The following is a 13,130-nucleotide window of genomic DNA, read 5'->3' as shown; positions in this document are numbered from 1 at the left end:
GCGGTACACGTACCACAGTTTGAGACAGACACCACACTTCTGTGTATATTGTACAAGCTCCAAAAAATGCAGTATTTCATATTTTCCTAAATATAATCAATCACATTGTCATCCACGCTGATATTTAACAACACTCTTACCGGTGGATCGTGTAAACATCATCTCACTCGCATGAAAACACTCACTTTTATTCTGAAATCCACCCAATCCATGTATCAATAATGTGCTCACAGTTTTAACTGCAACCCTTAGCATTTCTAGCAGCTTTCAAAGCGTCATATCAGTCCAGTTTTACACATAAAAATGTAAGGCATGCACATAATCAGATGTCACATTGATCACACAATAAAATGAGCCTGATTACCTTTCGCTCTCATCCCAAGATATACATGTCTGGTTGTTGGTTTGCTGTAGAGAACAGAGAAAACCACACAGTCACCATCACAGAGTCCAGCGGTAAAGCATGTCCAAATAGACTGGAATTTTGGTTTAAAAATAAATAATAAAATAAACGTAAAGTCACTTACGTTATACCGGTGAGAGAATTCCACGACAACCGGAGCAGAGAGAGATGCGGGCGTAGGTTTGATTGTCACTGACAGAACCTTGGAGTTCAGAACTGTGCTGTTCCTGGAGTGGAAAATTAGAAACATCAGTGTCATGTGCGATTTTCCAGAACATGGTGTTAAGGGCTCGAAAGACGTCCGGATCATTATGATTTCTGTGAATAATATGCATCCATCAATCCGTCATCCATTATCTGTACTGCTTATCCTTTGGGTGCAGAAACAGGAGCTGGAGCTAATCCCAGCTGACACTGGCTGAGAGGAATCAGGAGGACGAGCCAACGCTGGGAACCATGGTCTCAAGTTATCATTTTAACACATTATATTTTGTGGTTGGTTAAGATCAATGACCAACTGTTAAATAGAATTAAAAATAGACTATATGTCTTGTTTTTCCAGTTTATTTTGTCTAAATTCACCTGTTAGAATACATTTATTGGTCTCATTCACTTGGTTTTATGGGAAAGTCCCTTTACTTAGTGCTTTTATTCCAAAAACCCTCAAAATCCAACCCTGGTTTAAATACACAGTTCATTTATATTTTACCTTTGCTCGTTGGCTTTGATTTAAGTCTTGAGTTTGGGTGATTGTAACATTTTTGGCCCCTGGTTCCTCTTTGTTTTAGATTTTATAGACATTGTGAAAACGAGACACACTCTTTTCTCATCCTCTGGTTTTACTATTAATAGTGTAGTTGTCTCTGAGGATGTCTGAGGCCATTTTTAACTGGCGCTCCTATAATTCCCACTTATTATTTCACAAATGCATGTACAAAAAAGCAATAAGCAAAATAACAGATATACAAAATCTCTACAGGAAAGCAATTACCTGTAAAGTCATGATAACTTACACCACACCCAGACTAAGTACGGAGAGCAGGATCTCAAACTTTGCACTGACACAACTGCCAAACCCATAACATTCTTCAAGTGTTCTCGATCCAGTGTAAACATTATCTCTATCTCTATCTCTGTACTCGCTTGGCCCAGTCATGCCCCCACCTCTAAAAATGTATAAATAAATCTAATAACCTTGTGCCCTGACTTGAATAAATCATCATACGATAAAAGTGGATCTGCAACCATAAAGTTACTGCCTGATGCATAACTGTGTGCTGACGCTTCTAAATCTCAGCTCAGTTCTTGACACATGATTTTTCATTAGGTCCGCGAGAAAAGTCGTCTGGAATCAAGGATATTGCTGAAGTACACCTCTCTTCAACGACTACCAGTCACTTTAAATAGGATGATAAGATTTTCCTAATTACCTTTCAAGAACGTAATGGTTAAGCTCACTTATATATGGCTGTTGAGGAGACGTTTCTCCTCTATAAGCCAGAGAGGAGCCCCAGACTGATGGGCAGGGATTTCTCTTTGACTCAACAGGTGACTAGACTTTGGGCTGTGTGATTTGCATGCAACTTCAATCAATCAATCAATCTGTCAAACTGATTTTGGGATAAAGACTGCGTTGACAGAAGGACACACGTCCATTGTGACAAAGAAGTCGGATTTTCCTATAGACTGAAATGGTTCACATTGTTTCTCAACAGCTTATCTTCTATCATTTTTGGGCTTTCTTTACTTTGCATTCATGCCTGCTTAGTATGCATTGCAATTTCCGCTTTTCATAGGTGCTATCAATCATGTGCAATGAGACAATCAGAAGAAAGTGAATTGCTGATAGAAGTACTGGCAACATGTTCAACAGCCCATGCTCTGTTTTTTGCCATTCCTCACATCATCATCGCGACATCCTCCATGCACAATAGCACTCTCGCCATTCTAAAACACAATCAGTCAACTTAAACTTTTGTGTCATCCAGTCTCTTGCCTCAAACTCGTCTCATTTTTCCTGAGAGCGGAATCAAATTCGGTGAAAGACAATAGAGGAGTATGCAAAGGAAAAAAAACACAAGAGTGAAACAGTAGCAGTTCTGAGTGGGAGGACTGGAGAGAGTGAGGCTCTGCTTCATTTCCCTGCCTCCATATGCTGCGGTTCATTATGTGCTTTAACAACATTATCATATCGGAGAGCTCCTCACCACTGTAACCACAGCTGTGAATAATAGACTGTTTCTCACAGAAGGCTCTGTGCCTTCCTGTGTACATAACACACAGAGCTACACAGTGCTGTGTTCTCATGTATGTCGGTCATCGCGGAAGCAGCTACTTGCTCCAGATTCCCTTTATTCACAAAGATACGAGGCCAAACGCTGTATGAGAGTGTCTTATTCCTGCATTTAAATCCTTGTTTTCATTTAGCTGGGAGCATTCAGCCCAGCATGTATGTAAAATGCCCTGACTGTGCTGTGACGATCCATAAAGAAGGGCAAAATATTGCAGAGGCTCCTGGAGCTTGGTCCAACTGTTTCTGCAACATTAATTCCTACAGTGCAAAGCTGGTTTAATAAAGGGCGCCATCGGTGTTGCAATATTGTATATTCATTGCTGTTAACTCAGGTGATATGACACTGACTAGAACACTGTGCAAGTTTTATTATTAAAGAGAAAGTTCAGCTTTTTTTTTTTTTCAATTGTATGAAGTGATGACACATTATCAAGGGTGTATGCAGTCATTTCCGTGGACCTGCCTTGAGGCTGTTTCGTCGCTGTGATAACACGGCTGTCAGCACAGACAGCAGGAAGAACAGATTTTAGGCTCAACTAATAACATCTATGATATCTTAATCATATAACTGCTACTTTCTCTTAAGACAGAGTTTTCCAGACAGAAACCGATCGAGTAAAACAATCAAATTTTACATCACAGATGTGTAATCCTGTAACTTTATTATGTGGTTCAGTTTTACCTTAATGGCATTTAGCAAATTTAGCAAACAAGACCGGCAGCTATTGTGATGATTCTCTGATGTTCCCTGTAGACACTGCAGGAGAGCGAGCCAATTTAGAAGTGACACATAACACTACTGAACCATTTCATGGTCATTTCTTGCAGCAGCAAGTCAGTGGAGAGTCCATCATCGGTGCTCTGTCAAAGCGTCACCTTATACAGACACACAAGTTATCTGAAAGAGACACACAACAGTCTTTCAATCGACTCCACTGTAAACCTACGCATTTAGACACTAAAACGGGGTCAAATAAAAGTCAGAGTTTGAGGTAAGGATTATTGGCCAGGATAGGACTTAAGGTTAAGGTGAGGGAGATATCCGAGTTAGACTAAGTGGATATCCACTGTTGGCTCACACGCTGATCTGAGCGTCTAAATGCCCCACATGAGGCAGAATACCTTGTGTGCCTGTAAGGCGACGTTGAGGGACAGTGAAAGAGCGGCATTATGTTATCTCGGAATGAGAACTGGTTGTTGAACCAGTCAAATACTGTATAGCTCTATATCGACCCTTCAAAAAAACATTTGATCCTAATTTAAAAATGATATATGTTGACAAATGCTACTGTTACAGAGAGGCTGCTGAGTCACCTGATGTGTTGATCAGTTGATTCAATATTCAAGGTATGCCATAATGCATGGCAATATGAAAAAAATAATACATGGGTGAAGACCTGAGAGCTCCATAAATCTGAGTTTTTAAGCTTTTCGATTCAATGCATTCGGCAAATTTGATTTTCAACTTATCCAACTCGTAGTTCTTGTAAAAAACCTAATATTTTGGTCATATTTATTATGTAAGCTTAATTTATAACATGAGCCGGCTTCCTTGTCTGAAACTCACACCCATTCAGTCGTTGGTTGTAAAAGCAGCGAGGAGTCTTACCTCTGCAGATTTAGGATGTTGCCCAGGTTTCTGAACAGAGCGACGCCGGTCACAAACGTCGACGTGTCATCTGCATCTACAGGAGGAAACAGAGGTACACACACACACACACGCACAGTGAACAAGGAGGTCAGAGTCAAATAAGACAGGAGTGTGTGTAGAGACCAAGTGGCTCAGCGTGTGTTCGCGCAGCGGCCTGCTACAGGAAAATGCAGGTCAGCCATGCTGTCTGCACTTCCACCGCTCCCAGAGCTCTTTACACTGGAGCTGGCCTACATGACTAGTCAGCTATAAACGCCGTTTCTCACACTGCTTCGTCGTCACACACGTGCACAAGTGTGCACACACTCACAGCTTAATGCAGCCTCGCGCTGACAGTAACAGACAGATAAAAACATGCTTTTTATACACACAAACAACACACACACACACATGCTACCCATCCACACGTACACACAGTATTGTGTATAATTTTTATCGGTTTTGACACGGCTAATTTCCATAATAATGTCAGATAGTGGCAGCCGAGCCTGACACCGTCCTCACGCATGGGGAAAAAACAGCAATGTTAACAAAATTTCACGTCGGCGTTGGTGGAGTACAAAAACACTGGCGCAGCTGAAAATACACGGGCAGCGTCTATACACGGGAAGTACTTCTCAAAGTTTCGTACAAGTGCATTAAAGGAGTACAGAAAATATATCATTTTAAATTTTCATAATAATTATTTTCTTGATTTTATTTTAATATAGATGTGCACTTTTATGTGTGCAGCAATTTCCACAGACCGCAGATAAGGGTATCATCCAAATACTCCAAATGTGTGATATTGGCTAATATGCCAATCAGAAAACAGAGTGTGAACAGTGGGACATCTGTTGGCTGATATCAATCTATCCATGAGGCTGCAGCTCACCCTGCTGCAGTTAGCGGGAGAACAAAGTAAAGTCAGTATGGAAAGGAATTAGTAAAAACTTGACCGCTGGACTACATAGAGGCACAGACAGGCCCGGGGGGGTCGAGGAGAAGCCTTCTCTTTTCGACTGCCGTGTCAAAGGCAAAATAAAAAAATAAAGAAAAAACACACAAGCCCATCTGCCGGGGCCATCTGAAAACATCCAGCTCTTCTGCTCCAGCGCACCACATGGCTGGCTGAGAGTATGCCAGGCAGCAGGCAGAGGCTGGAGCTCCCGGGCAACAGCTGAGCACCCATGAGCATCGGGGGGTAACCAAGGAAGCAATGTACATGTTTGTGTGTGTGTGTGCGTGTGTGCATGTGTGAGGGCAATGAAGTATTATATATCCTGATCATCCACTTTTTGGCTGGACCCTCAAATGTTCTTGCCCAACCTCATTGGCCTGGAGGGACTTTAACCAGTGAGTCAATAACTTACATATGCACATGTCCATGGATGTGTATGTGGTGAAACATAATGGCACATAATCTGGACTGACTAACAAAACAGGCATGCAGATTAGTTTTTTGTTTTTTACTCAGATAACCTCTAATAGAAACTAGGAAGATGCAGCGAAGTGGACTTTAACATGAGCGTCCTCCTGTGTTTACAGAATTCATAATCGACATTCAATTATAATCTACTTTGTCAAGTTTTATTTTGTAAATGCACGTGAATCTGTCTGATGTGTCCATGTAACACAACCTTTTAACCCTTTACTGCAATTGGGTGACGGTTTGTGCTATTGGAAAAATTCCATTGGTGATTTTTCCTTAATTTTAAATTGTTAATACACCATTTTAACATGCAGTAAATTGTAAATAACTGCCAGATGTTGGAAGTTACTCTGGAAAAATAGCCCTCACTCACAGGGCATTTTATGGCCCGATTTTGAGGCTTAGGTGTTAAATGGTTGAACAGGCTTTGTGAGGTGACGTTAAAACTGGATGTATAGGGAAAATACCACTGTGTCTCTTAATGAATGTGACTTGTATCATTACATCTTCAATCTTAAAGAACAGTCTTTGAACTATAGCACACATTGCAATAAATCTGTAAACCAGATGTTTGTCATTCACAAGACACAAGATTCACCTATTTAGAAACACTTCAGGTTCAGCTGGTGTTGTGTTTGGGAAACGTGAAAGAGTTAGAAGCGAGGATCATTTTGTCAAAGTGCATGAGAAAAAAGGTGAGAGCTCACTTGTGTGATATGTGATATTGTGGCTGCTCCTACATGAGAACATGGTGCTTAAATGAAAACCAAACCAATGCAGATATGCTGGTTGTCCCTGGCCTTACACCGGATATTTACATGGTTTATAATTATGTTATTGCACTGGTTGTCAAAGGTAATTCAGGATTCCATAATAATCTTCCAGTATGGTGTAAATCAAAAGATCTTCCAATGAGTTGGAATTAAAAGAAATGGGTCAATCTCCACAGGAGATGGCCCCTGAATGGAGACACAGCTTGCACACACATGTGTACAGATGATGGCTGAATGAACACAAATCGCAAATATGAAAATTGATTAAATGCGTGACTGATCACAGCTTTACGCAACATTTTAGCTGACGTCAAGTCGTTGTTAAACATCTGACGTGAGCATGCCACCAGAAAATGTGTGTGTTGTTCCCTGGCCTGTGGTCATATATTGCGCTCTCACTCAGGTCGTTTAACGACGACTTCTCCACACCGCACGTCGAAAAAACGGTTGATTTGTGGCTCATGCTCGGAGAGACGTTTGAGATTGTTAACGTCTTGGAAATTGATTAGCACGTATCAAATGCAATTGTGCGTTAAATGTGTTGTCGTTTTTCGCGTGTGTGCAGATTGAGGAGGTAAATCAAATTCTGCCTGTCGCCACATAAATACAGATATAAACACCTGGACTAAAAAAAATAAAAAAAAATCTCTGTTCTCAGAAAACACCATTTCTTGTAAAAGAAAAAAACCAATGACTCATTCCCACAGATGTGAGAGCTCACCAATCAATCAGAGAAAACAAGACATCAGAGAGCCGTTTTAATTCAACGAAGCAGGTCCAAGCTGGATGCATAAAGAAGGCAGGCTGCTGGTGTGACATTACCTCCGTGGAGACAGATCTCCCAGCTGGGCTAGAAATTGTTTCTAATTGCTCCTGATTGGCTCCTGTTGTCTCCCGATCAGGAGTGACAGCCTCATTAGCATGCTAGCAGTACACGGATCTTAAATGGCCAAAAAAAAATTACCCCTGTGGTCCTCGCAGCTGCCTGCAGCGAGCGCAATGTGCATCAAGTGACCATGAGAGAGGACTTCACTTTTGCACTACACATTATTTTCCAGTCTGAGGAAAGTCTGACTCATGCTGGGACACAGTTTCAACAACCAAAATAAAGAAAAAAGAATGTGCTGTAATAAAACACATCAAGGTGGAGCCTTTCACATATAAAGAGCTTTCTTTGGGTCATCTGTCAAGTATGAAACACCTGAGTCTGTCCTTGCTCATTTGGAGTGAAAGACTTGATACTTTAACAACCTGGAGATATGACTCATCAATCATCTGATTTTTTTTTTATATCGATGTTGGATGACGCTGAGAAGTTGCTGACTGGATTTTATGACAATATTTAGTATAAAGAGCCATTTGAATTCCAATACGATGCTGAAAATGGGAGTCAGAGCACTACATTTCTAAAGTTAAGCCACAGGATATGAACCCTTTTACCTGCATGAAAGATAAAATTATTATTATAATGTCCTGATCCACCCGCACCTCCTCAGTCAAGGCTCCACTCACAGCACACTGCTGAGTCACTAGAACAGTGTCGAGCTCCAGCTTTATCTGTTTTCCTTAATAAATAACCAAATCACAAATCTATTTTGTAAGCTCTGGTAATATTTAGTACGGTTCTGAGATACATCATTAGTCCAATGCAATTGAATAGTAATGGAATCTGATTGCATTGCTCAGAGCACTGAGGATGAATGTCCAAGCCCCTTCTCCCTCTAGACTTGCAAGTAACTCGATGCATACAGAATGTTGCATGGCTGATTTAATGGTCTGTTTTCCTGTTATTTTGGCACCTTTAGTACTCATTTTTTTAAAGCTATATCTGGGGCATTTTGCCTTTAATTGACAGGACAGGTTAAGCATGAAAGAGGTAAACACACGGCAAAGAGCCGCGAGCCAGAACTGATCTTGGATTGCTACACAAGGCCACAGCCTCAGGGGTGCCAGCTTTTCCAGGTAAGCTATCCAGCAACCAAAACAATTCAAATTAATAACAAATGCCACTCAGACAGGACTAGAGGCAACAAAGTAAAGATGTTATTTTGTCTCACTTGGCAATGAATAGCCTGGCTGTGGGGACGGTCACACACACTCTCCATCTGTTTTACCAAATTGTACGGCCACATTCCAAAACTCAGCGAGTTCTTTAAAAAGATATTCCATTTTAATGTTATTAGGTTCCATATCATTTGTTTTAGATACAGTGCTGCATGTTATAGCTTACACGTCTAAAAAGTAGCATCTGCCATTTAGTGGACATCGCCTCATAATGCCCCAAATCAAAACAATCTACAAAGCTTGAGTTGAAATGTTGGAAAGCAGAGATTGACATTTGCATCACGGTCTCGTCCCAGCTTTAAGACCCACAGAGTTGCACTGTTTATATCTGATAGACAGCAAATACTGCACCGTGTCAATGTGTGTGCGACGCACAGCCATCAAGTTGTGGGAAACAGATGGGCGTCATATTAACATTTTATGAAACATTCTGGTCTTATTGAAGACAACATGCCGTCTTTGTTGTACAGCTGCTGAACAGCGGGTGACGTCAAATTATTTTGTTATTCAACACGTTTTATTTGCAACATTAAATACAGTAATTTCTGTGTGAGCTTGCCCAAGTGCAACGGCAGTAAACACAGTTTTATGCTTGTAACAAGTTGTGTCGCTGCTCTCACCTGGTTTCCCCATAGACAGGATGTTCTTAGGGATGGTGACTCTGTCCTCAGAGCTGCGGGCCCAGTCCACCATGCCCCTCCAGCCCTTCATTGGGAAATTGATGTCTGCATGACCGGTCACTGGACGTTTGTGGATGCTCAAAACTATAACAGAAAATGACATACTCTTTAACACAAACATGTCACCACAGCCTTAAATTACAGCTCTCATGAATATGCACGACTATGGTATCACGCTTTTTCCCCACAAAACTGATTAATTACTTCATTTTAATTCAGAAAATAACATAACACTATAAATAAGGCATTTAATCGTGAATATTTTCCATAAATATATTTATTTTAATGGCTCCTAAGTCCCATTGTTTCAGTACACTTAACATAATCATATACTAAGTATATTATAAGGAACACATAATTATTCATATCTGTTAATCAGACAGACGTGCAGTCACACAAGCAAAGTCCTTGAGTTAATGGTCACATCTGACACCAGAATGATCTCTTTGGCTTTCATCATGGCAGACTGTCAGAGCCAGATGGGCTGGTATGGAAAAAACAGGGCACTACAGAGAGTGTAAGCGCCCCCAAAAACTGGACTTCTGTTCAGGCTGCAGATGGTCAGGTCAGAGTTCATGGATCTATCGTCCCAACCAGTCCAGACTTGTGGTGGTGGTGGTGGTGGTGGTGGTGGTGGTGGTATAATGGAGTTTGTGTGGTCACATGGCACATGGTCACCATCTTCTGATCGCTACTAGGGTTAGGGGTGAATTGTGGTGTTACAGTAGAAATCTTCCTCCCTTTCAGCACTGAGCAAGCATTCCAACAGCTGTTAGTTAGCCAGCAAGTGTACACTTTACTGTCAATTGCACCAAATTATTAAATTCCTAAATTAATCCAGTGACTGTGCTAATGGCTTCCGTATTTAAGGTCAATAAAACAATTAAAAAATGGCTGATGGGACCATCCTCTCAGGCTGTTGATCTAATTCCAGTAAAATGGCTTTGGGATGTTGTAGAATGTGAAATTGGCAGCATGAACGATGGTGCCAGTAGATGTAAAAGGCCCGAAATGTGTAGTTTTGACATCTTTAAATTAGTGCTGGGCACTAGGTTAACGCACGTTAATGCATGACGCGTTTCCATGACGACTGACTGGAAAAAGACGCACGTGACGTCATGTTTACTTGCCGCGACACTGGAGTCCAGGCACCGTTTACCAGTGAGCTCCTTTAGCTGTAGTAGCTCGTTTAGCACCGTTAGTGCGCCTACAGTCGAACTGGAGCGGTCTGTTTATTAAACGAAAAGCCCTGCCTCTGTTTAGTAAGTTTAGCGTTACTTTAGAGACTAATTTTAACAATCCGGAGTGACGTAAACATGACGTCACGCACGTCCTTTTGAGGTCCAGTCATGGAAGCGCGTCGTGCATTAACGCCGTTAACGTGCGTTAACGTTGACACCGTTAACATGTTAACGCGCCCAGCACTACTTGAAATTCAGTTGATCCTGACAAGATCTGCAGTACACACACAAATAAAAGCAGTGTAATATATATTAATAGAAGATGTCAACCAGTTACAACAACAACATGGCTGAATTAACCGAGAGCAGCGTCCCATTAAATTCTTATTTTCGTCACTTTCCCTGTATAGCTTTGCTCACTTTCCTCCTTCTTTAAGGTGCAAATTACATATAACCACCCAGCAGCTGAAGTTCATCTTAGGTGAATCCCCAGCCCGCCCCATTCTATAGCTAACTTGACTACATGGATGAGCTCAGAGGAACAAAGAGAAGCGAGAGAAGTGTTCCTCCTGTGCTTATGTTGGAGGTGGAGGAATGAGGAGGTCAGCCACACCAGCGGAGGTATGTGCTGCTGGTGTGGGCGGCTATTTGGCACCAGACAGCGAGGTGGCATGGCTATAAACAGGCCCTCTCTTCTGGCCTCGATTCCCACATATTCTTTCATCACTCAACTCAAACCACGAAGTGTTTTTTATCTGCAGGTCACAGACGGCAGCAGAGACTCTGCGATGACTACATTATATCCCCCTCTTAATACAAAGACCATTTACAGTTACCAGGCGATGGAAGGATGCAGAGAGTGTTTAACATATGGATTTAGAAGCTCAAGAGACACATCTTAAGACCTGTGGCTCTGCAGAGCATTAGTGTTTACCATGGGATTTTCCATTGATGTAAAAACAGGGGAATAGGAATAGAGTGCAACACACATTATGCCATGCAACAATTCAATATTATTCACAAATATATGAGACAGAGGGAGAGCTGAAAATTCCCAAAATGAGTAAATCCAGGTCATGGATGCAGACTTTTCCAACACAGCATTCACTGACTCCTGGTCAGCTCAAAGTTTCAAACAAATGAACAGAATTGTAAAGGGCTGCAAGTAATGACTTTCTATAATTATGGATTTGCCAATTATTTACTTGATTAATTGATGTTTTTGGTCCATAAAATGTAAGAATATTGTCACAGAAAACCATTAATTTCCCAACTTATAATTATGACATCCTTTTAAGGAACAGAAATCGAGGAAGTTGTTTTCATTATAAAGAAAGAAAGAAAAAACTCAAACTGATTAAATTGATGATCTATGTAGGTGTTGATTAATTAAGTAGTATTTTAGAATTCATTGTTAATAAGCAGCCCTGAATCTTGATTTGATTTATTTATCACCATTCGCCACATAAATGGTAACTTTGGCATACACTGGGTTTCTATCCAACATTTTAGGTGCTACCTATTTAGTTTTCACACTCTGCCTATGATTTACAATCCAGTGTCGGACTCTATTGTCATATCATCTAATGAAAACATTTGCCTTTGAGGCAAGGGCCAATATTTTGGGGGTTTTCTGGTGTACACGGCAGATAAGCTGGGTTATCTGTTTGATGCCACAAATGTAAATGCCAATGTGTTGTGAGATGAAATGGTTGCTATAGCAACCCAATCCTGACCACCTAATACCTGGCAGTGCAGGGAATGTAAGCAGTAATTCATGTGCATTTGGGTTCAGCATTTTTAATTGTCCAGAGCCACTTTTGAAGAGTTATGTGCCGTGATCGGGCCACGCGCCATTGAGTTATTGACCTGCTTTGTCAACTCTTCAGTGCATTGCCACTAAACCTGATACTTGAAATGTGGAGTTAATGTGATTATCGTGTGCTTCTATCCAGGATTTATGCTGTGCATATTCAAAAGTCACATAAATCCAGTCAGGGAAAAACCAATGGTATACAACAATATTAATAAATAAAATCACAAACAAGCCTTGAAATGGATACGTAGCTGATGATACTGGATGTAAAAGGGCTTGTTTGAATTTAAATCTGAGACTGTAGGGCACATTAAATATCTGCTTAACCATCAGGTCACCATTCCCATCCCCATCAGGATAATATGTGGCTATTGAAGTTATAAAGGATCAATCTTGAGAGACTGGAACGCTTTGATTACAGAGTTTTGTTGATAAGCAGAATAGCTGTGCAGATGCCAGGGATAGAGATAAGACTGACCTAGGTTATCGGTGACTTCATACATGTCTTGGAAGTCTTTCATTCTCAGACCGATGACGTCCACAAAGTCCTCCACCAGACGGAACAGCTCTTTGACGTTTGGCCCCAGCTGAGAAAACAGCGACGCGTGTCGAGGTAGAATGAAAAGAGAATGATTATGGGAACTTTCTGAACAGCTGTGAAAACAAAAAAGGCATTTTCATACAAAAGCTGTGTTTGTGGCAAATATCGTCACACTGTTCTTTGACAATGCAATTCCTTTGTGCTGGAAATCCAGAAAAAAAACTACACAAAGGAAGTCCTGAGCCAAACTGGGATTCAAACCAAAAACATACTTTTTTTTAAATCAGTGAAGGCACGAGTACTAAACACGGTGTAGT

General features: G+C 41.0%; 1 protein-coding gene across 1 annotated transcript in view; it reads right to left on the bottom strand.

Moving 5' to 3' along the window:
* adgrb1a (adhesion G protein-coupled receptor B1a) overlaps positions 1-13,130 on the bottom strand; it is a gene marked incomplete at both ends in the record, with an annotated part of 90,596 nt that overhangs the window by 44,969 nt on the left and 32,497 nt on the right. Inside the window, 5 exons of the mRNA XM_083891155.1 lie at positions 365-408; positions 528-630; positions 4,306-4,381; positions 9,216-9,359; positions 12,751-12,859. Coding sequence (XP_083747281.1) covers positions 365-408; positions 528-630; positions 4,306-4,381; positions 9,216-9,359; positions 12,751-12,859 — 476 coding nt within the window. The remainder of the gene's footprint in view (positions 1-364; positions 409-527; positions 631-4,305; positions 4,382-9,215; positions 9,360-12,750; positions 12,860-13,130) is intronic.

Source organism: Microchirus variegatus (genome assembly GCF_963457635.1).
Source record: "Microchirus variegatus genome assembly, chromosome: 1".
Lineage (NCBI taxonomy): Eukaryota > Metazoa > Chordata > Actinopteri > Pleuronectiformes > Soleidae > Microchirus > Microchirus variegatus.
The sequence above is the reverse complement of the archived record's forward strand: the minus strand, read 5'-3'. Positions and strand labels throughout refer to the sequence as shown.